The 25,598-nt window shown below is 38.2% G+C and overlaps 1 protein-coding gene across 1 annotated transcript in view; it reads right to left on the minus strand.

The window, feature by feature from the left end:
• The window catches only part of LOC124613827 (titin), a 524,266-nt gene that overhangs the window by 433,200 nt on the left and 65,468 nt on the right, over positions 1-25,598 (minus strand). Inside the window, exons 2-13 of the mRNA XM_047142550.1 lie at positions 19,789-19,825; positions 18,269-18,426; positions 17,826-17,978; positions 17,561-17,712; positions 12,337-12,567; positions 11,570-11,714; positions 11,366-11,432; positions 10,527-10,842; positions 10,273-10,419; positions 8,051-8,286; positions 4,130-4,359; positions 1,729-1,872 (exon numbers count right to left, since the gene is read on the minus strand). Of these exons, the coding sequence (XP_046998506.1) occupies positions 1,729-1,872; positions 4,130-4,359; positions 8,051-8,286; positions 10,273-10,419; positions 10,527-10,842; positions 11,366-11,432; positions 11,570-11,714; positions 12,337-12,567; positions 17,561-17,712; positions 17,826-17,978; positions 18,269-18,426; positions 19,789-19,825 (2,016 nt within the window). The remainder of the gene's footprint in view (positions 1-1,728; positions 1,873-4,129; positions 4,360-8,050; positions 8,287-10,272; positions 10,420-10,526; positions 10,843-11,365; positions 11,433-11,569; positions 11,715-12,336; positions 12,568-17,560; positions 17,713-17,825; positions 17,979-18,268; positions 18,427-19,788; positions 19,826-25,598) is intronic.

Consider the following 25,598-nt stretch of genomic DNA (forward strand, 5'->3'; position numbering starts at 1 on the left):
GACTGGTTGCTGTATTTCTTCAAGTGCTTTTGAATGGGTTATCTTTTTGCAATAAGCATTCAGGAACCTTTTCATTCCTGTGAAGTTCACAAGCAGTACCTGGAACTGTTGCTCTAGATTTCATATGATTTGTTGTTACTGACTAGCACACAGCTTTTCATAAGCCACTAATAAGTGACTAAATGTACAGGGGCCAGCCATCAATTATCTGCATTAAATATTTGTTTATTAGATCAACAGCAGAAAATCTGTAATGCCATTATTTCAGGACACAGTCATCCTGGTGTCCAGAGCATCTGGTAGATTATTCACAAGTTTTCCATTATCCTGAGATAAAAAGGTTTTCAGGTGAGCAGCAGGCTATGTATGTAACTTGATGCAGTGTGGTCAGAACTGAATGCAGGATGCTCACACACCCTGAAATGGGGGTTCCAAAGTTTGAGCAGAGAGGGGATCGATATTTGGATCACAGTGACATGCAAGTATAGAAAAATTCCAACACCGGACCTTGTCATTTAACTTGAATTTTAGACTACATCTTCTTGTGTTTACAATAGCTTCTGATGACCTCTATTCTAGGAAGTGTTCTAGAACTAACCCTACTGAGTTCCAAAATGTTTTTCCTGTAGAGGGTTGATTCTTGCATATCTCTCTGGCTGAACGTTCAGGAAGTTTATATTCCACACTCTGTCATTTGCTATTTGCTTCAAAGTGATTAATCCAAATTTCATCTCCAGTTATGATTGATTTCAGTAAAGTTTTTCCTACATTAGCATGAAGGTCTTGTAGGTCCTGACAGATTCTCAAATGATTGCTCAGGTGTTCTTTACTGATTTAATTTGGCATTCATCTTATGTACACTTCACAAAAACTGAGCCTGTTATGCACAATTACATATGCAGAACCATGACTAACATGCACATAAAATGAAACTTCCTGGCAGATTAAAACTGTGTGCCTGACCGAGACTCGAACTCGGGACCTTTGCCTTTCGCGGGCAAGTGCTCTACCATCTGAGCTACCGAAGCACGACTCACGCCCGGTACTCACAGCTTTATTTCTGCCAGTACCTCGTCTCCTACCTTCCAAACTTTACAGAAGCTCTCCTGCGAAACTTGCAGAACTAGCACTCCTGAAAGAAAGGATATTGCGGAGACATGGCTTAGCCACAGCCTGGGGAATGTTTCCAGAATGAGATTTTCACTCTGCAGCGGAGTGTGCGCTGATATGAAACTTCCTGGCAGATTAAAACTGTGTGCCCGACCGAGACTCAAACTCGGGACCTTTGCCTTTCGCAGGCAAGTGCTCTACCATCTGAGCTACTGAAGCACGACTCACGCCTGGTACTCACAGCTTTACTTCTGCCAGTACCTCATCTCCTACATTCCAAACTTTGCAGAAGCTCTCCTGCGAAACTTGCAGAACACTCCGCTGCAGAGTGAAAATCTCACTCTGGGAACATGCACATAGTTTTCCATTTCATCAATGGTTACTTACAGGTTATTCAGAAACAGAGCACAAACTGCTCGAAGTTGGCATCAGTACTGGATGTGGTTAGGCAGTTTTCTCTTTCATTATCTTTCATGTTCGGTCAGTCAGTTTTAAAGAATTACAGATAATTACGGTCTTATGTTCATATTACCATGTATGCAGTAATTCAGATGAGATATTGTGAAAAAAGCTTCACTTATTTATCAAAACCTGCTAAGTATTTTATCCCAGACCCACCTGTTACACTCAGCAGACCATGAGATTCAACTGATCCCGAATTGCTTGACACACGGCAAACATATTCTCCACTGTCCTCCAGCTGAATGCTTATCAGGTCAAGTGCGATGAAACCAAACTGAAATGTAGCTGTAGCACGAGAACCTAAAATCAAACATAACACATATGGTTATCTATATGTGATAATTGTTTACAATCATTCAAAATACATAATTCTGTGATATAATAATAAATAATGAATGATGTAATTATGCAGACGTAATGGTCATACTTCAAGAAATTGTTCATCACAATGCAGAGGAACCCCACAGAAAAATTACGATGTACTTAGGCTTTTGAAACCAAGGATTCCTTTTATAAAAGACTGGAGAAAATGACTCTAAGAAAAATGCAGAAAAAAATGGGAAAGATTGTAAAGAGAAAAGTGAATGAAGTATCAAAAAAATATGCTAAAATAAGGGAAGGACCAAGAGCAATAAGTCACACAAGAAGATTCACAGGGCCTAGACAGAGCAATGTCAAGAATATCATAAGTATAAATATAAAAATTATCCTCGCCAGAAACTGCATTTGTGGGTTTCACATATTCTAGCATTCCACCAGTGTCATTTACACACATCAAAAAACGGTTTGCATCATCCTGGTTCCCAGAACTCCTGAAGACAGACGTTGACTGTGGATATTGTATCACAGACATAGTCCCTTTGATTGTTCAGAGATGTCACTAAATCCCCCCCCCCCCCCCCCAAAGATGTAAACAACCATGCATGAGCAGCACCTATTAGATGGAGGGGGTCCAACAGCCGATCACTTCCAGTCATTCCACCAGGAAGGAGGCACACGGCTCGTTTTGTCTGTACTTCAACCATGCTTGGATGGCCAATACCACGGTTCTATCACATCTGCACTGTTACTTTGTGCCAAGAAGGGCTCTCAACAAAGGAAGTGTCCAGGCGTCTCGGGGTGGACCAAAGCGATGTTGTTCAGGCATGGAGGAGATACAGAGAAACAGAAACTGTCGATGACATGCCTCGCTCAGGCTGCCCAAGGGCTACTACTGCAGAGGAGAGGATGACTGCTACCTACAGATTATGGCTCAGAGGAACTCTGACAGCAATGCCACAATGTTGAATACTGCTTTGCGTGCAGCCACAGGATGTCATGTTACGACTCAAACTGTGTGCAATAGGTAGCATGATGCGCAGCTTCACTCCTGACGTCCATGGAGAGGTCCATTTTTGCAACCACAACACCATGCAGTGCAGTACAGATGGGCCCAACAACGTGCTGAATGGACCATTCACAATTGGCATCTCATTATCTTCACCGATGAGTGTTGCATATGCCTTCAACCAGACAATCATCAGAGACGTGTTTGGAGGCAACCCAGTCAGGCTGAACCCCTTAGACACACTGTCCAGTGAATGCAGCAAGGTGGAGGTTGGCTGCTGTTTTGGGGTGGCATTATGTGGAGCCGATGTAAGCTGCTGGTAGTCATGGAAGGCACCGTAATGGCTGTACAATATGTGAACTCCATCCTCCGACCAATAGTGCAACCATATCGGTGAGGCATTCATCTTCATGGATGATAATTTGCACCCCCATCGTGCACATCTTGTGAATGACTTCCTTCAGGGTAATGACATCACTTGACTAGAGTGGCCAGCATGTTGTCCAGACACGAATCATATCGAACATGCCCGGAATAACTTGATAAGGGCTGTTTATGGACGACGTGACCCACCAACAACTCTGAGGGGTCTTCGTCAAATCGTCGGTGAGGAGAGGGACAATCTGGACCAACAGTGCCTCGATGAACTTGTGGATAGTATGCCACGATGAATACAGGCAAGCATCATTGCAAGAGGACATGCTACTGGGTATTAGAGGTACCGGTGTGTATAGCAATCTGGACCACCACCTATGAAGGTGCAATGTGTGGCTTTCATGAGCAATAAAAAGGGCGGCAATGATGTTTATGTTGATCTCTACTCCAATTTTCTGTACAGGTTCCGAAACTCTCGGAACAGAGGTGAAGCAAAACTTTTTTTGATGTGTGTATTTCCACTGGATTACTAGTCTTTCTGTCTATTTGTTGCAGGAAATATCACAATTCCTGCATTATAAATTCATTGTATATTTACCTCCTTCAGATCCCTAAATCCAGTTTTTTCACTTTTTTGTTCACATATATCCTATATCTTCCTCCATCTCCTTATTCCAAGAAAAAAATATCCTTGGTTTTTAAAAATTATTGTATGAGTACAGCTGACTATAATAATTGTTGAACTCCATTTATAGTGTCATTAACCTATTTTTAAAATAACTTTATTCTGGTTCCAAGTTCTACAAAGAAAGTCATAAGATTAAGTAAAAGTCAACATGAAGCTGGTATACTCACTTGCAGCCAGAGGTCTGCCATTCACAAACCACTCAACTTTCATGCTTGGGTCACCAACAGGCTCAATGCGAGCCTCAAAATGTACACGTCCTCCCTCAACCTGATGAGCATTGTTCAGTGGAATAATAAATTGTGGTGGTGGGTAGATACGCTCTTCTTCTGGCAAAGGCATGTGAGGCTTCGCACGCTCCACATGGCGTAAATAGATTACCTCAGGCCCTGGCTCTGGTCTGCAAGCACAAAGATTTTTCTTATGAAATCCAACATATATACATATATTCAGAAAGAAATGTATGGCATTCAATAATAAAACCTATAATGATATTTCAACAAGTATATATACATATGTGGTACAAATGGAAAAATTACGTTACATTCAGGAAAAAAAAAAAAAAAACTTGATTTTTGCAGTAAAAGGATAAATGTGTTAAATGCATGTGGCCTGTCGACAATGACACAATTTTACAATGCCCAAATACAAATAATGATTGCATATCTTAAATTTTTAATCAAGCTGCTCAGCATGCAGATTGTGACAGCAATAAAATAAAGAGTGAGTGTAGTTTGAATGACAAATAATGAATGATGCTAGATTATATGACAGGGCAGGGGACAATATTGCCTTTGGTTTTGTTGAGGATAGATACTAGCGATTGTCTGAAATTATTTTGAGAGACTACAAAAACATAACGAAGAATCAACATCAGATTATCTTCCATTAGGAAAGTGGAATGCACGCCACATCTGTGATATAACATTCAAAATCGTAAAGAGCAGCAGTCATCATTTCAGTTCTAGTTTTATTAGAGGAGATCCAGATTTTGGCCAGTAACTAGACATTATCAATGCTAAAAATACAATAAGTACATAGTCTGAGCATAGTATACAGAAATAACAACTCATAACATAACCTATACTGCTTGTACATTGAATTACATACTAGTATTTCAGAGTTGTATACGTGCCCCAATACGTCTACACCTGTTGTTTAAGCTCTTGTTACTATTCATTAAAGACTATTGTGTAATGAAGGTAGGCTTTGCAGAGAACACATCAGTTGGCTGTGTGGCACCCCCTATATTAACTATATAATACATAACCTTCAAAGTAAGGCAGTTATGTGCTATAGTTAAAATTTGCATAAGAATAAAATAAAATTAAATACAAGTAAAATTATTGATGTTGCTGTACTGACTTACTGTCACATTTAACAGTTAACATTAGAAGATATAAAAAAATTCCAGATTCACTCTTCTGAGCTAATTATTTTGTTAATCTTTAACAGCATAGGTAAAATCAGTTCCATAAAATTTACAAACAGCTAGGAGGCACATGATGTATGGCTGTGGTTATTGGAATTGATTTGCATATTTTTTCTTTTATACTTTTGTTAATTGTCACAATGAGGTATATAGCTTCTATCACTTATTGAATAGTTCATAGATGGTGCCAAATATCACCAAGATAGATCATTTGTGTGATTTGCCAATCTGTAATGGATGTAGAAAGTACTGATCTCTGTGTTATTTCATACAGATTTTTAATTATAAGTACAATAAAAAAAGATACTGAATTGCTGATATTAACAATGTATATACATCTAAATCGATATAACATGGAAAAAGTTACGTAGGTTCAACATTATAGCTATCATATTCATACAGTATCATATCAACGGCCACTACAAATCGGCAAGAAATCAGGAACTATTTTGTATCCCCTGAGTCACATGTTTCACAGCTTCCATGTAATCAGTTTTCAAATAATTCCCAAAAATGAGCATTTTCATAGTAACCTGATCATTAATCAGGTTGCTGCTAACACTCTTCTGATAGCAAAAGACCTCCATCTCTTCTAGGAGGTTGAGCAACCTGCCCTTCTCACCCTTACCCAGAAATCTATGCTTTTTGTTGTAAGTAAATGAACAACCATATTCAGTCTCTCCATGGCAGCTTTGAATGAATTATTTGTAAACTGGAAGCAGTAAAAAATGTGACCGAGGGGGTACAAAATATGTCTTGACTTCTTGGCAATATGTAGCAGCCACTGACATAATAGTGTACAAGTATGATGGTTATAATATTGAACCTACGTAACTCTTTCCACGTTATATTGATTTAGATGAATGTACATTGTTAATAACAGCAATTCAGTATCTTATTTCATTTTACTTATAATTAAAAATCTGTATGAAATAGCACAGAGATCAGTACTCTCTACATCCATTACAGACTGGCAAATCACACCAATGATCTATCTTGGTGATGTTTGGCACCATCTATGAACTATTCAGTAAGTGATAGAATCTATATACCTTGTTGTGACAGTTAAAAAAAAGTACAAAAGAAAAAATAAGCAAATCAATTCCAACAGCCACAGCCATATATCATGTCCCTCCCAGTGGTTTGTAAATTTTATGGAACTGATTTTACCTACACTTTTAAACATTAACAAAATAATTAGCTCACAAGAATGAATCTGCAATTTTTATATCTTCTAATGTTAACTGTTAAATGTGGTACTAAGTCAGTACAGCAACATCAATAATTTTACTTGTATTTTATTCTTATGTAAATTTAAAATTTTATTAGATAACAAAACTGCTTTACTTTGAAGGTTATGTATTATGTAGTTAATATAGAGGGTGCCACACAGCCAACAGGTGTGTTCTCTGCAAAGAGTCTTTAATCTTTAATGAATAGTAACAAGAGCCTAAACAACAGGTGTAGACATATTGGGGCACATATAACAACTCTGAAATACCGGCATGTAATTCAAAGTGCAAGCAATATATGGGATGTCATGAGTTGTAATTTTGTATACTATGCTCTGCCTATGTACTTCTTGTATTTTAAGCATCAATAATGTCTAGTTACTAGCCAAAATCTGGATCTCCTCTAATAAAGCTAGAACTGAAACGATAACTGACTGCTGCTCTTTGCTGTTTTGAAAGATGACAAATAAGAATGTCTTGGCAAAGGATCAAACCACATTCCTCCTGTATGTGGGTGCCACATCTTAACAATAGCCGGCCAGTATGGCTGACAAGTTCTAGGCGCTTCAGTCTGGAACCGCGCAACCGCTACAGTCACAGGTTCGAATCCTGCCTCGGGCATGGATGTGTGTGATGTCCTTAGGTTAGTTAGGTTTAAGTAGTACTAAGTTCTAGGGGACAGATGACCTCAGATGTTAAGTCCCATAGTGCTCAGAGCCATTTCTTAACAGTAAAATTAATTCATGCAGATGTAAACAGAAGTAAATACTAAATCTGTAGTAAGAGTGGACTGAGTGTAGTCCACCAACAACCAGAGGGAAAATAAATAAGAAACCATGACTTCTGACACACTCAAAAATGAGTCTCGACTGATAGATGACATACGTGGGAAATAACGAGGTCCACAAAAAAATGAATTAATGTGGTAGATCTGTCATCAACCCAAATGATGGTTTGAACACTACACAGCTTTGCAACAAATGGTCTTATTGTAAGTGGCTGCCTTTGCCTCCATCCAACCTTTGAACGGACTTATCCAGCCAGCCTTAGGGGACCTACACTTCATTGTGGAATCCAAAGCACAGCGCACCTCACATTAACAAACATTGCCAGAGATGAAAGAAGTCATGAGGGCAGATAAAAGTTATACAAATGAATTGGAAGCAAACCCAATATCTTTGGATCTGTAGTCTGTCACTTTTATCACTGAGCCGTGGAGATGAACTAAACAAAAGAAGCATACAACACTGTAAAAGAATGGAATGGGATGTAGACACAGAATTTTAAAAAAATCTGATATCGATTTTGCATCTTTTCACTAAATTTTGTCGTATTTTTCCTATAAATACTGTAAAATACTTCTTCCATAGTTATAACTGTGTTTTAAGATTGGGCTTTATGTGAAGGAATCATTCAATAATACTTACTCAGGTTCAATGACCTTCGTCGGTCGTGGTAAATTAAGACGACGGGGAGGAGGTGTGGCGCCCTTAGGTGTCTCGACAAAGAGGCGAGCACGTGTGGCGGTGGAGCCTGCGACGTTCTGAGCGGTGCACTGGTACCAGGCCGCATCCGACGCCTTGGCTCGCGGGATGTCCAGTGTCGAGGCTCCACCGTCTGTGTGGATGTTTACGTCAGGTCCCGGCGCCAGGGGGACCCCATCCTGTAAAAATTAATTTTTGCAGAATTTTTTAAATGTCCTTAGTCACATTTTATCTTCTACAAGTAACTGTTAGCGAAGATTTACCTTGTCTGAACTGAATGATTAATGCTGACCCTGCAGGATATCCTGAATTAATACTGCAGTACATAAAATACATGGGTGTTGATAAAAGAGTTGTCAGTCATTTCTATGACAGTGACAAGTAATTACTTTTGACATAAAGAAAAATCATAAAAACAATTATAAAGAAAGATCGGTTACATTTTTTCATTTGGGTACGTTCACAGATGATGCTTCAGTTGTTGCTACAGTCTTCAGCCTGAAGAATGGGATGATGCAAGTATCCTTGGTAATCTCTATCCTGTGCCACCCTCTTGATCACTGAATAATTACTGCAAACTCCATCCATCTGGGCCTACTTACTGTATTCACGGCTAGGTCTCCCTCTACAACTCTACCCCCTCCCATCACTCCCACACTTCCCTTTCCCTTCATTATCAAATTGTCTATTCCTTGATGGCTCAGGATGTGTCCTATCAAATAATCTCTTACGTCAGTCAGATTGTGGTAGAAATATCTTTTTCCCCAAGCTGGTTCAGTACCTCTTTCTTAGTTATACCTGGAAGATAAGATAGAACTCGAGGAACAAAATGTAAAATGAGAAACATAAAACATTATCATTGTGCCCAGGTGTCTGATAAGAGTACATAAATTTATTTGAAAGCACATGGATTCCAAAAAGAAATTATGTGATTATTCTTCTTTTGAATATAGTCATTCTTTCCATAATTAATATTTTACTCTGCTTCGGAATGTGCACTGTAGTGATACTTCTTGGCAGATAAAACTTTGTGCTGGACTGGGACACATACTCATAACCCTGTCATTTGTTGGCACATCCTCAAACTGACTGAGCTACTGAGGCACAATTCATGACACATCCTCATAGCTTTGTTTCCGTCAATACTTGTTTCCTACTTTCCAAACTCCACAGAGGTTCTCTCGCATAACTTGTGGGAATAGCACTCCTGGAAGAAAGGATGTTGTGAGTAAGTGGTTTAGGCACAGCTGCAGTGCGGCGTTGGTGAAAGTAAAGCAGTGAGGGTAGGCAGTGAATCATGCCTGAATAGCTGAGTCAGTAAGAGCATTACCCACAAAAGGAGGTTCCGCGTTCAGGTACCAGTTCGATACACAGTTTTAATCTACCAGGAAGTTGCAATATATTGCACACTCTGCTGCAGAATGAAAGATTCATTCTGGAAAGTATCACTTGGGCTGCACTTAAGCGACTCCTCTGCTACATCCTTTCCTCCTCCTCCAGCAAAGTGCTAGTTTCACAAGATATGTACTAGAACTTCTGTGAAGTTTGGAAATTACCAGAGAGGTACTGGTGGAAGTAAAGCTGTGTGGGTGGATCATGAGTCATGCCTGGATAACTCAGTCAGTAAGAGCAATGCCCATCAAAAGTAATAATTCAGGTTTTTGTCTCAGTCCAGTACATCGTTTTAATCTGCTAGGAAGTTTTGGAATCATAGTTACTAAATTTTTTTACCCTCCCTTGCATGTGTGTGTGGGAGGGATGGGAGTATGATGGGGGGTTTCACACAAATTAATTATAAGAATAAATGTTGTTATTTTATCCTCTTCCCCCCACTTCTCTTCTCCTGTCTTCCATCGACAACTACCAATCTTCACTTTTGATAGACCTTTCTTTCCCTTTTTCTCTGTTTCTTCTTCTTTTTACTAACTCTCCATCCAGTGCCTCACATTTAAACTTACATTACTGGTTCTCTATCACTTTTTCCTATTTAGAATTTTGGTCACTGTATGTATTCCATTCTATGATCTTAGTTTGTTGTGTCATTGTCCTTCGGACATTTTTTCAGCAGCATTACACATTGTCATAGTTCTTTAGTTGAAAAAATTTTAATAAACACTTTTTTAATTTAGAAATGAACATTCACTGTTTTGAGAATTGTATCTTACCTTTTGCCATGAAATGCGAGGGATGGGAGTGCCAACAGCTCGGGCTTTCAATACCACTGGCTCCCCCTCCTTCACATGTACTGTGCTGAATCGTTCCACAAATTTTGGGGCTACAACTTGTTCTTTCTCTATTACATTTAAATTGCACTGGAACAAAATTGAATATGTAGTTGTTGATATAAATGTACATGAGATATGTACATATGCACTGAACACAAAATATTGGAAATAATTAAAAGATTGATGGTACCAACCTGGAAGGAAGTCTCTCCAGCCTTGTTGCGGGCTACACAGGTAATTACTCCAGCATCTGAAATGCTCACATTTGTTATCATTAGAGCATGGTTGCCTGATTCATTGACCAACACTTTATGGGTTGCATCATCACTGACTTGTTGCCCATTGATGAACCACGCCACTTCTGGGTAAGGTCGGCCAGTCACTCGGCAATCGAAACGTGTCATTTTACCCTCAGTAACATCACGATCATTACAAACCCGCACAAAGTTAGGTGCGAGAGCCTTCCCTGCCTCTGTGCCCTCAGAAGGTTCTGTATGAGGAACTCTTCCCCTAAAACAAAGAACAAAAATTTTTACGTGGCTATATTTAAAGACTAAGTTTGATATAACACTTTCTACATATTTAATAAATTTTAGTAAATATTTTCAATGTATCCAAATGAATCTTCTTAAAATGTCAGCTGATTTTTCATATTAAACACTACTACAAAAGTCAACATAATCACTGATCCTACTTAGGAGCCATTAGGATGAAATACACATCTAGTCTGATAATAATACATTAAGATAAATTCTCAGTTAATTTTGGAGGAATATTAATTCAATTGTTTTTCATTTTTCACTACTGTGAAACATATTGTTACCAGAGATTTATGGCTGCGTGTGGTAAGATGGAAAACAATTTCATATGCTGGGCTAAGTACAAAAACTCTATTTCCAAAATGATAGTGCAATGTCCCTTCTGATAATTAGAAAATTAGATATAATGTAAAATTTCGCAGAACTTTTCAACTGTGTACAAGTCTTACTTTATGTTCTGCTATATGTAAAACTGGCATAACATTGCTACAAACCTCTGATCAAGTCCATCTTGAGTCGCAGACGATTCAACAGCTAAGTAAGCAGATGATACAACACATCCTGGAAGAAAGAAGTAAACTTATAATTTAAGATCAGGAACATGAAAGATGGTAACCAAATTGAATTTCTGTAAGGCCACACAATCAGCACTCTTGTAGATATTGAGTTTGTGTTATGTATTTTTTACATTGCAGTACCTTGAGGATTCTCCGCCAGGAGAGTATAATGTCCAGAATCTTCAGACTGGAGAGAGTTAATCTTAAGAACAGCTTGTTGGTTTGAGTAACTACTTTCATACTTCTGGGAATGAGTGATGCGCTGTCCATTCTTAAACCATGTAATCTGAAATGTTTAAATAGACTGTAATTAAAATTCACCAACACAGACAAATGCGTCTTTCATTTTTTTCCAGTCATAAAATGTAAATCTACCAATCACACAACCATTTTGCTCCAGCCAAAGAAAAAACTTCAGAAGAACAAAACATATCAAAATTCGGTAACACTGAACTGATTACTGCCTGACAAATCTTAACATGGCTTCCATTCCTTATCTGCATTTTATTCAACCATGCAATAATAGAAATATCTCCCTCTTACTAAGTAGCTCCTTTGCCAGATTATAAGTCCATAATTTTATACACAAAAACAAAACTTGAGAAACACTTTTGGAATCATGGATCAACAAAAGAGCGAAAAGGGATTTCACTATTTAAGCATTAGTTAGTAATGTCCCTATGAGGGATGGGATGGTAGAATTATTTCCCTTTTGTATTTTAGGCCAGGTGAGAAAATTCCTGATCTCAAAATGCAGCATGTTTTTCAGCTCTCATTCACATCTGTTTCGTGCAATCAGTTAAGTAAAAGATTGTATGACTAAATTTGGATGTAGTTTGTACTGAAAAATTTTGTTCTTTATGGGTCCATGTATACTCATTATTACATGAATGAATAAGAATCCTTACCCTTGGACGTGGGTTGGCTGGAACTTTAGCCTGGAATGTCGCTGTGGTACCTTCCTGGAGTTTGGAATTTCGTGGTTTCTGTGCTATTTGTGGAGGTGCAACAGGTCCCAGTGATCGATCAATAACTGTACTGATCTCTCTGTCAACTTCTCCAACAAAGCGCCGTGTTATTGATTCACGAAACTCAACTTCACGGAGAAGCCGGTACTCAAATGTGTCCACTTTAAAATCCTATGAACGAGTGCAGATTTTCTAAGTTATTGTTATCCATATAAAGAACAATAATTTACATTTTTTCACTTGACAAACAATAAAATTACAAAGAGATAGCATGGCTGCCCTGTATTTACCTTCAGAATGTGAAATTCCAGTACTGCCAAAGATACATTGTTTTATTTTTAAATTTGTCTATTGGCAGTACTCGAGTTTTCCCTCCTGAAAGTAATTAACTGTCAAGAAAGCTGTCATAAGTAACACATAACCCAGTTACGTATCGTTGGCTGCCCTCAACTTAAAGCTTCCTCTACTGTCTAGTACTTCAAATAATTCTTACAAAAGAAATCAAATGGAATTTTCTGATTCCCACAAAAGATGTCTTCAGTACATTGCTGATTATATAATGCGTACCATATACATCACAGTCCATGTGTATTACAGTTCCTCTGCATCATACACAATTAACAATACTACCGCAGCACAAAAATTAAAAGTAGAATACCTTCCAATTTATTTTGTTTTATAAGTCATGTTACCACATCTTTCACAATGCCACAAGCTTGAAAACTGTGTTCACATATTTACTTATTTATTTACTGATTTATTTATTTATTTTGAAACTAGTAAAGGAGAATCAAGACAGTAACATGCCTATTTATAACAAAATAAAAGGGACAAGAGAAAACCAAAAATATTTAGGAAAGTTGCAGCACAAGGCAAATAATTTAGTAGTAAAGGAGACCACTCAAAGAATAGCACAAGCACTGGGACGTCGACAGGGACACACGAAAGAGAAAGAAAACTTGCTAGCTTTCAGAATAAATCCTTTGTTGAGCTAGAGTGTAAATACACACACACACAAACTTTGGTGCAAAGTTGCGTGCGTGCGTGCTTGTGTGTGTGTGTGTATTTCTGTGTGTGCGCGCGCGCGCATGCGCGTGTCCGCGCTTTCGCACTCAAACTCTACTACAGTGTTTACTCCAAAACCTAACAAGCTTTCCTTCTCTTTTGTGTGTGCTTCTGCTATTTGGTGGGTGGTCTCCTTTATTGTAGGAGAAATTATGAAATACAAACATGCAACTGTGACTTTAACTAAAGCATTTGGTCTGGTACTTGCTATTTCATTTTTTATCTGGTTGGAAATGCATAACCTTATTGCAAGTGCACTGATGGAAAAAACCACAACATAAAATAATAATTAATGTAATTTGTCTAGGTAACATATTTAAGTGGTTAACATTGCAACATCACACGAAATGATAATTAAATCAAGACTCTAAGCTGCCGACAGGCGTTGATATACATCAAAGGGGACAGTTGAAAATGTGTGCCCCAATCGGGACTTGAACCCGGGATCTCCTGCTTACATGGCAGACGCTCTATCCGTCTGAGCCACCGAGGGCACAGAGGACAGTGCGACTGCAGGGACTTATCCCTTTCACCCTCCCCATGAGACACACATTCTCAACTTAATGTGCACACACTACATTTGTAGTGCCCCTGCCCATTACACTCATTACTCACAGCAGACAATGTGACCGAGTCCTGTACAAGTCTGGGCAATGTCAGTGCATCCACACAGAAGAAGGTCGATGGCCGGTTAGCCTTAACTATATGTAGATGGTATCTATTCTTTTGGACATGTCCGAAAGAACAGATACCAACGGTGACCGTGCAGCTCTCTAGAATGAAATGATAATTAAATCAAGACCCTAAGCTGCCAACAGGCATTGATATACATCAACGGGGACAGTTGAAAATGTGTGCCCCGATTGGGACTCAAACCCGGGATCTCCTGCTTACACGGCAGACGCTCTATCCATCTGAGCCGCCGAGGGCACAGAGGATAGTGCGACTGCAGGTACTTATCCCTTGCACGATCCCCACGAGACCCACATTCTCAACTTAATGTACACACACTACATTCATAGTGCCCCTGCCAATTACACTCATTACTCGCGGCAGACAATCTGACCGAGTTCCGTAAGAGTTTGGGCAATGCGTGTGCATCCGCATAGACGAAGGTCAATGGCCAATTATCCTGAATTATATGAAGATGGTATCAGTTCTTTTGGACATGTCCAAAATAACAGATACCATCTTCATATATTGCAACATCACAGGTTAATGTAAGCGCGAGATAAGCCATTGCAAATGTGAAGTGTCGGTACATTAATAACGGGTGTAACTGCAAGAATGTCGAGTGCAAGCGTGCAAATGTGCATGCGTTGTGTTGTACAGGTGAAAGATATCAGTATTTGGTATGGAGTTCCATACCTGTTGTACTTGGCCAGTCAATATAGGGACGATTAATCCCGTTTGTGGATGCCACCGGAGTTGTCAACCAATGACGCTTCATATGTGCTCGACTGGAGACAGATCTGGTGATTGACCAGGCCAAGCCAACATGTCCACACTTTGTAGAGTATGTTGGGTTACAACAGTGGTATGTGGGTGAGTGTTGTGTGCAGGATAACCACGAAGAGTGCTCCTGCTGTCATACGAAATTGCACCCCAGACCATAACTCCTGCTGTAGGTCCAGTGGGTCTAGCATACAGACATATTGGTTGCAGATCCTCAATTGGCCTCCTTCTAACCAACACACAGCTGTTGCTGTCACAGTTCACTAAAGTAATTTTAGAAGCACTGGACAAAGGTGAAAATGTAAGACTTGTCCAAGGCCTTTGATACAGTTGACCACAAAATCTTACTTCATAAATTAGGGCAAATAGGAATAAGAGGTGAGACAAAGAAGTGGTTCAAATCATACATGGAAAACAGAGTTCAACGAGTTGAGATATCACAAGTTTCAAACAATTCCCTTATAAAACACCTGTCTGACCCAGAAAATGTGAATATAGGCGTCCCACAGTGAAGTGTATTAGGCCCAATATTGTTTCTTATATACATTAACGACTTCCCACAAAGTATCAGACATGGCGAAAAAATACTTTTTGCTGATGACAGCAGCATAGTAATAACAGGTGAAAATCCAACACAACTGTCAGAAAGAGCAAACGAGGCTCTCAATGATGTCCACAACTGGTCATTAAAAAATAAAGTAACCTTAAATGTAAAGAAAACTAACTATATTAACTTCCAATTGAACAAAAAACACAATGCCACTGGAATAAAAGTGAATAATAATGAATTAGAATGTGTAACAAGTACCAAGTTCTTAGGGATGAATGTGGACAGCCAACTGAAATGGACAAACCATGTCAACATTTTGGCAAAGAAATTATCCACAGCATGCTATGCTCTTAGAATCCTTGCACCGGTATGCAATAATACCTGTCTTAAAATAACATATTACGGATATCTACACTCAGTCCTCAGCTATGGGATCATGTTTTGGGGAACAAGTGCCAGTAACATACAAACTGTGTTCAAAGTACAAAAAAGAGCCATAAGGACAATAACAAATAGCAACAACAGGGCCCACTGTCTAGAATTATTTAGAAAGCTAGGAATTCTAACTGTTTCTTGTGAGTATATCTTTCAGAACATAATGTTCATTAAGAAAAATATCAACATGTACAACACAAACAGCCTAATACATGACCATGAAACAAGAGCTTGTCACCACCTCCGTCTAGATAGAAAGAACAAGACAAAGACGCAAAAAAGTATATTTTACAATGGGATAAAACTGTATAACAAATTACCACAAGAAATTAAAGAAATAAATGAGCCCCTCACTTTCAGACAAAAGCTTAAAACCTTTTTAGTAAGTAAAAGTTGTTATACTGTAAAAGAATATTTAACATAGATGTAGATTATTAGCAACATGTGACATTATAATGTGATTATAAATATGTGTATGACTAGTTATAAAAACTACACAAAATATGAGAAACCTGTTTAATTGTAAATGTAAATGTGTGCTCATGTGTTGTAATCTGACGACTTCCATACAATATTTATTGTTCCACGGATGAATAAATAAATAAATAAATAAATAAATGAGGCAAAACAGGCTTTCATCAGAAAATGCAACAGGCCTCCACCCTACCCTCCAATAATCTCTCACTAGACACTACGAAGTTGCAACTGTGTACTACATGGTGTCTGTCTTGGAGCTGTCCGTGAAGTAACCGATTTACAATTTGTTATGTCACTGTGGTGCCAACTGCTACTCAAACTGCTGCTGCAGATGCAGTACAATGCGCCTAAGCCATACACTATACACATTACTGTCACACGGTCATCTGGAACACGGTCTTCTGGCATGCATACATTCTCACGACCACCACTACCAGCAACCATTTACAGTGGTTACATTCCATCAAAGTCTTTCTGCAATATTGCAGAAGCCACATCCAGCTTCTCGACCTCATTAAAACTCAGTGCTGTGTCGATAAAGGTTTCTTTGCCACTTTAAAGGTATTCTTGACTACATCAACTCACCACATCCAGTCTCAAAGGTAATTAATGTTCACAACCGTTAAAGTGTGTATTTAAAGCAAACCTAATTTGCATCCTCATAGTGGTACCACTAGTGCCACACTATGTGAATGGCGTCAAATTTCAACAGACATCACCTTTAAGATGTAGAAACACATCTACCAACTTTTTTTAATGTCGCACAGATCCTTCTAGGTGCTGCAGTTTTTTTCCAACAGTGTAATTTATATTAACGTTATCATTGATAAAACCAATACTGCAAGAGTAAATACATATTTATCACATTTCTTGCACACATTTTCAAAGGATATGATTAACTGAAAGCAAAAAAAGTTCTTATCACATGAACTAGATAGGAAAACATATTTAGATTAGTCACGTTGCAAAACAAAACCCGAATTTCAGTGACTGATGCGCAAATTACTGTGAGGGAGAAATTGTTTTTCTCACAACAGTGTAAGCACTCATATTTTTCCACTTGATCAAACCTTATCTCACTGTTCAGGTGAATTATCACCTACTGCACCTCTATGTTAAATGAAGTCATTTTAGAATATCATGTCAGTAATTAGAACAAATAAATATTAAATCAGTTTTTACCTCTTCTACAATGTGTCCATTAGCATATGAAATTTTTCCTGTTGTCTGTTTCTGAAAACGCTGCTGTGTTGTTCGCTGTTCAGAGGTTTCAATTGTCTGAGTAAACTCTCTCTGGTAGCCACCTGGAGGCTGCTGTATAATCTGCCCCTGACCTGTACAAGCAATAGCAACAAAATTTGACTCTTTTACATGTACATACAACACAAAATAAATTCTGAAAATCACTTCACAAAAGGATTAATAAGAACTGAAATGTGTATTGTACCTTCAGGTTGTATGTAAACTGAACAGATAGCTTCACCGTACTGATTTCGTGCAGTGCATGTGTACTCCCCTTCATCTCCTGGTCCTATTGCATTGATGAGCAATGAAACATTTCCAGTCTGTTCATCATATTTCATTTTATATTTGTTTGATTCTGTAACATACAAATGATGAATTAAACAAACTGAAAGTAACAAAAAATATTACATTGCTATTGGCATAAAATACTGAAAGCATATTTTTTTCTCATTTTTAAATAGAACTCTTTGACTGACAGTAAACATGGAATTTTACATTACAAGGCTCCAACCGCTTCTGTTATACTACTGCTTATATTTTTCTCATCATAAACAGATAAAGTTTTTTATACAGAGACTACTTTTTATACCGGAATATGAAGTAAATAAATGCATGCATTTTTAATGGCCAAATGAAGCAATTTACCAAGAAGGGGAGCGCCTTTCCTTGTCCATGAAACAACAGGCTTCGGATTACCCCGGACTTTACCCTCAAAGAGGGCATTACCACCCTGTGCAAAGCGGGCATTTCGGAAAATCTGTTCGAAGACTGGGGGTGAGACATCTCCTGGCCTGTTACCGAACCTGTAAATAAATAACAAAATAACAACTTGTATATTTCTCTGTTGAGCTCACAACAGCAACAAGAACCATGCAAGTTCCTAACATATAGTTCTATGCTGGTCAAGTTATGAATGTTAAATAAATTGCTGACATTTTAATTACTTTCTGGATTATATTGTTTGCAAACTAATTGTCACACACATGAAATACTTCCCTTTTTTTTCAAATTAACCTTATATTCCGTACAAACTATTTTAACAAAAATTGTTATGTTAAAGAAACAAATAAATAAAACTGAAAGAATGTTGCACAAGGAAAAAGATGAGAAGAAATGATGCCGCAAGGGGTGACCGCGCGGTGATAGGTGAGGTGTCACAGATTGCGCGGCCCCTCCCGCCGGAGGTTCGAGTCCTCCCTCAGGCATGGGTGTGTGTGTTGTTCTTAGCATATAAGTTAGCTTAAGTTAGTTTAAGTAGTGTGTCAATTTAAGGACCAATGACCTCAACAGTTTGGTTCCTTAGAAATTCACATACATTTGAACATTTGATTTGAGAAGAAATGAAGCTGACACAAGTTAACATGACCCTCAGATGGGGGGGGGGGGGAAGTGAATAAGAGTTTTTCTAAGATACTGCTGAAGATTTAAAGCCTGCTCTGTCTGTAAATTAGCCCTGGTGAATGTATTATCTCAAAATTTGTTTGGCGTGATTTCGAGACATCTGAGAAAACGTGTCTCAAGATGTCTGCTTTACGGCTCAAGTCATACTGTCAGAAATATAAGTTTCCTTTAATTTACGTCTATGGTCACAAACTTTTTGTTAACAGATTACCGGTTTCGGTCTATAATGACCATCATCAGATCAGCTGCAAAAATGGGAGAAACATAAATACACTCACAGATTGTCTACAGCTTAAAAACAATAAATAGACCATAGTGAAAAGTACTACTGACGAATATATGCATTTGTGTCTATTGTTTTTAAGCTGTAGACAATCTGTGAGTGTATTTATGTTTTTTCCCATTTTTGCTGCAGATCTAATGATGGTCATTATAGACCGAAACTGGTAATCCGTTAACAAAAAATTTGTGACCATAGGTGTAAAGTAAAGGAAACTTATTGTATATACGGGTCACTGTTTTATTCGCGACAATGTCGCAGCTTGTGAAAATGTCCAAAATACGTCTTGAGTACTTTAGTGCTTTGCTTCCTCAACTGGAACCACCTCCAAGCTACTGAGATGAATTGATATGTAGGTCTACAGTAATACTTTCAGTTCCTTGAAATTTATAAAATGTCTGCATGCTACATAGGTTTGATATATTAAAACACCTCTAATATGTCAGTCACTAAAATATCTGTCTGTAATCACAGGTACACTTACGTAAGTTGTGGCGAAGACTGCATCACCATTCCTTGCACTGTAAAAGAAGGAAACACAGACAATTTAGTAATTGATAATATCCTTGTTGTACTTTAGGTAAGGCTGCAACTACCACATAATTGATTGGGAAATAAAATGTGCTGCATACAGTCGCTGTTATTATTTATTGCCTCCATAACACATTTCAGGGATTTCATTCTCTATTCTTTGGGTGGGCAGTTTTGTACATTAGAAAAGTGATGGATTTTAATTTGTGTGTTGTAACACTGCACAGAAATAAGTTAAAATTCAACGTCACAAGACAGTGCAGCTAAAGATGAGGGAGTAAAACTTGAAACAGGTGTTTTGGGTCCCAAATAATAATAGTGACTCTAGGCAGTACATTTTATTCGTCAGTTTAATAATTAAAGTGGTAAACAAACCTCCTGACTGTTAAAACTGTTCAGTAAAACAAGAAAGTTTTATAACACAGGAGGAATCTGCATTTGTCTACTCTGCTGTCACTGAATTATCTGACAAACAATATTGTCCCACTGAATGTTACTAATGACACAATTTTTGTGGAATTTTCTTTTTGAGTGAAAAATGCATTATTTGACATCTTTTTTCCAAAAGGTATTTATAGATACATGTAACCGTTACAACATGAGAAACGTTAAGTAAATTGTAATATTTGAGAATTACATTATTGAAACTGATGACAGTAATAAGCATTTATTGTACAACACTGACTATAACAAATGCGCTTAAATTTGTTACGGCCCAGCATTAATTAGAGCTGTTCATGATTAAGATGATAATAATAATAAAAATAACTGCACAGCATCTAAGCATCAAAAGGCATACACACAGACTTCTTTCGTTCTTTTATTTATTTTTAGTGTCAAACCTTCATTATGATGGAAGAATGGGTTCAAGTGTGACAGTGCCTATTCAGTACCCTGGTTGTGGACACAGGCTGACTTACAGCACCGCTCAAGGTCTAGGTTAGGTCGGAAGGTTCTAATTCGGTCATTAATTGGCAAAGCCGACTAACGTGAAGACGAAATAATGGTTGTAGAGTGGATCGAGCCCTACATTAACTCGGTATTTTAAGTACTTTTCATTATAAATAACTAAAACTTCACGGTAAACCCAAAGTTCTAACTACACATTAGACAGATCTTTGGAGAGTATTTTGGTACCTAATATATTATCTTGCACATATTTTATGTTGTATGTCAAATATGGAAACTATGAGGAGCGAGGGGGCACTACACATCTGTTAATGGGATAGTTATTCCTACACAGAAAACTGTTGAATATGAGCTGTTAAATTCAGGGAATGAGCAATTCTCTATAAAGATTTATGAATCACTGTGTTTTTCTCTGTGTGTGTGGGTGTGTTACCACCCTACTCATACTACCAACGAGTACATACAGCACACATCATCTGCAGGCCTACTGTCACAAATCTAGATTACCTCCACACGTATGTCACTCAGCATAGGACAATAATCTTTTGTAATCTTCGTTCTTAATTTCTGATACAAGCGCAAGTGAAGCATCTGCTTTTGTTAAACTCTTTACTCAAAATGGGGAACAAAATAACACACATTCATTTGATTGTTGTTATGGCTTTAAAAATGGACACTTTCTTCAGATAACAAGTAAGGGAACTCAGTATTTCACGCTGGAATAAAAACTGAGAAACTCATCGATGTCACCTTTTCCCCTTACAAAAACATTGGCACGTATACAAACTAACGATAGACTTTTGGTTGGCTAATACTGTCTTGACAATATAAAATTAAAACACTGTGTTATTAGTATGTACGTTCAAAATGGATCACTACCAATAGTGAGTGAAGTGTCCAGGACCTTTTTCTTTTCTTTTTTTTTTTCACTGCCAGCATCAAAAGGCTGTTGGTTACATCAGTGCTAGTGCCACATAAGAATCATGACAGGGAGAACAATCTAAAGGGAATTCAAACATTCATCAGTCTATAATATAAACGTAAGTGAGGTCACCCGTGCATGCCGTTGTGACTCTGCAACCCACCCCTGCAGCACCGTATGGTAGTGAAACGTGGACTTTGGGAAAACCAGAACAGAAGAGAGTTGAAGCATTTGAGATATGGTGTTACAGGCGAATGTTAAAAATTAGGTGGACTGATAAGGTAAGGAATGAGGAGGTTCTGCGCAGGATTGGAGAGGAAAGAAATATATGGAAAACAGTTACAAGAAGAAGGGACAGAATGGTAGCACATCTGTTAAGATATCAGGGAATAACTTCCATGGTACTAGAGGGAGCTAAAGAGGGTAAAAACTGTAGAGGAAGACAGATATTGGAATACATTCAGCAAATAATTGAGGACGTAGGTTGCAAGTGCTACTCTGAGACGAAGAGGTTGGCACAGGAGAGGGGTTCGTGTTGGGCTGCATTAAACCCATCGGAGGACTGCTGGGAGAAAAAAAAAACACCTTGTTTTTCCATCCTCGAAGAAGGTTCTGGTTTGGAGCTGAAGGGGTTGGGTTGGAAGACACAGTGCCAGAAAGAGGGTGTCGCACCAATGGAATTACGAGAAGTGAGTCAAGCAGCTGGGAATCCAGTCTCGGAATGTCCATGAACATTCTTTGTCTGATGCCTCCAAACCCACCCAGCACCAGTAGATTAGATTAGATTAGATTAATACTAGTTCCATGGATCATGAATACGATATTTCGTAACGATGTGGAACGAGTCGAATTTTCTAATACATGACATAATTAGGTTAATTTAACAACATACGTAAGTTAATATAACAACTTTATTTTTTTGTGTTTTTTGTTTTTCTTTTTTATTTTTATTTATTTTTTTATTTTTTTAATATTTTTTTTCTTAATTTATATCTAAAAATTCCTCTATGGAGTAGAAGGAGTTGTCATTCAGAAATTCTTTTAATTTCTTCTTAAATACTTGTTAAATACTTGGTCCTGCAGTGGTAGCGGTGGCCGTGGAGAAAGGAGTGTTTGGTGCGCTCAGTATCACGTTGCGGTGGCCACCAGGATATTTTCCATCTCTTTCGCAGCAATGTATATTGCAAAAAAAAAGTACTTTTGCGCGGCGAAATACTAACAACTTAATGACTTCTTTAAACGCTCATTTTTAAGATAATCTCGAATGTTCTGGAATGTTCCGAGAAAACAAAAATAAAGGCCAAGCGAAACGAATCTTTTTCAGCTAGTGTGCTATGGGGATGGGAGAAAGCGACCGGTGAAAATCGATATCGATATTTTAGTTCTAAATAACCGGTGTTTTTCGGTATTTGTACGATTTCGGTTATAACAGTTTTTTTTATCTTTTATTAATAACCAGGTACTATCTTCCTTTTTTCCCTTAGCAGTGGCGATAAAAGTTTTGGTTACCAAAGAACACTTCTTTTAAAAACGAGTAACACTTTTTAGTAAAACTTCCGCTGCTTTGAAATGTAGGGTTATTAGAAAAATGAGAAAAGCTGCCAGTGGTATTTCAGTAACAACACGGACAGCAACGAGCGACAAATCCATAAGAAACGGTGCAGTACTGCCGAGACAGTTACGTACCTGCTGGTGTGTGGTGTGGCCTATTAGACGACGCTTGTACCACTTGTAAATGGACGACTTAAGCCACGAAAAACAGAGTTTTCCAATCGCCAGTTTTCACCCTTTAGCACTGACTATTCCTAATGATCAAATAGTGGTATGATCCTCCATGCAACATGATTTTTGAGCAGAGTTTTAAAAAATAGAGGGGTACTAGTGATTTTCTTATATTATCAAGCCCTCATTACTTTTCGAGATAAGCAGGGAACGTTGCACAGACTGTCTTCATTTATTTACCTATTTTATTTGATAGCTTGTTTCCGCGTATCTTGAAATATACAATGCAAAAGTGTGAGGTAGTCTTAAAATGTTTCGATCTTTGTTCGGTTTCTGCACTTAGTACTTAAAATAATAGCAAGAAAGAACCGAAAATCGGTATGTCAGAAACCGGTTGTTTTGTGCCTTTAAAACAGACAGGTTAAACTGGAGATGAAAATAAACCAGTATAACAACAATGAAGAATAAAAATGCGGTAGTGGGATATTTATTATATTTATTATAACAAGTTATCGAGTTATGTAATAGCGCGCCCACGTCATTCGTTCCGTGCCACATGTGCGAATGGGCTGGTAAGAGACCGTAATGCAACGGAAAGTACCCTCTGCCACGCACAACACAGTGATCTGCAGGGGATGGGTGTAGATGTTGATATGTGCTGTAATTAGCATAATCCAATTTTCCTTGTTCCTGTCGTAGCGATGTACCAGCAGCAGTAGCTACAGTTTCGAAGTTTACTTCGACGAAGAGTGAGAAGGGCCTTTCCTTTTCTTTGCAATTGTATTTTAATCCTTTTTCCGTTTCGTATAGCGCCATGTATCGTATCTAAGTAACCGCAAGTCGCTTTTATGCTGCTAAACGCGCAATTAAACGCAAAGTTCGCTTGAAATCTTAAGATAAGTCTAGGGGTGTAATAGGAATAGGAGCGAAATGATCTTGGCAGAGCCACAAAAATTGATGGGATCTCTTTGGAAGAGGGGCGTGCGTTGTGTAGCGTATGTTTCATTTTCTTGTCTTACTGTGTCCACCTTTAAGAAGTCCACGTTGGCTATATCCTGTCAGCTTAGTAGGTATCAATTCTTTTCATTGAGATTCTTGACAAATAACAGTGTGAGGGCAGTAATACAGGCTCAGCCATGTGGATACTTAATGGGTAGCTTCTAGAGATACGCTATTATTTTCTTAAACAGCCCACATTGCTTCCTAGGTTTTTCCACAAAATACTTTTCTTACAAAGCATTTCTAGCTAAAAAAAAAAAAATCTTGTAAAAACATTGATCGGTATCGTAGTGCGGAAACCGTTCGCAAAAATCATTTATGTGCGGCATATTTCTTTAAGGATATAAGGGCTACCTCTTCATGGATATAAAGTCTGGACATAATGGAAATAAGGGAAGATCCGAACTGACGTAATAGAAATTTAGGTACGATGGAAAATGAACAGAACGGGCCGTATTGAAAGAAAAACAAATGAGATACTACGGGAAATACAGGACAGAAGTCTAAAAAGAGAAGATGAAAGGAAGAATACGAAATTTACAGGGCACGTCTTTAGACATAACGCCTTCTCATAAACAATTTGAAGGCGTGGCATTACGCAAAAAACTAAGTAAGGGACCGAGAAAAATTTATGTTGAGAATATACCGAGCAGAAGAAGATTCAAAAAATTCTGACGGGATGAGAGTAGTACAATGGAGTGGCTGTTTCGACAAGGTATACCCTAAAGAAAATCGGTGGAGTTTATCGAAAATTTTCGAAACGTCCACACACGACGAATCTCCCAGGACTAGACTGACTCTGCTTTTACAGTTAAGGTGCTAAACAATGAACATCAGTCTGTTATAACATCAACGCCTGCTGCTGTTAAGAGTATGTTAGGGAAGGCAGAAAAATATTTTTGCCCAGCAAGTGTACAAGAGCAGACCATTTAGAATACCAATGGGTTAAAGTTAAGTGCGTCAGCTGGGTTTGTGTCTAAGAACGTCGTGGACTTAACGGCTGTGTTAGAAAGTTAGTACAAAACCAAACAAGAGGTTCAAAGCAGATTTAAATGAAGGCAAAGCCTCGCTGACAAACAAAAGCTGAACGAAGCTAAAATGAACATAAGGAGAGTAATGCGAGAAACTTTCTGTAAATTCAAATATGAAGTACTGTCTACTAAGCTGACATAAAATCCTAAGAAGTTTTGGCCTTACGTAAATTCAGCAGA

Source organism: Schistocerca americana, chromosome 4, assembly GCF_021461395.2.
Source record: "Schistocerca americana isolate TAMUIC-IGC-003095 chromosome 4, iqSchAmer2.1, whole genome shotgun sequence".
NCBI lineage: Eukaryota > Metazoa > Arthropoda > Insecta > Orthoptera > Acrididae > Schistocerca > Schistocerca americana.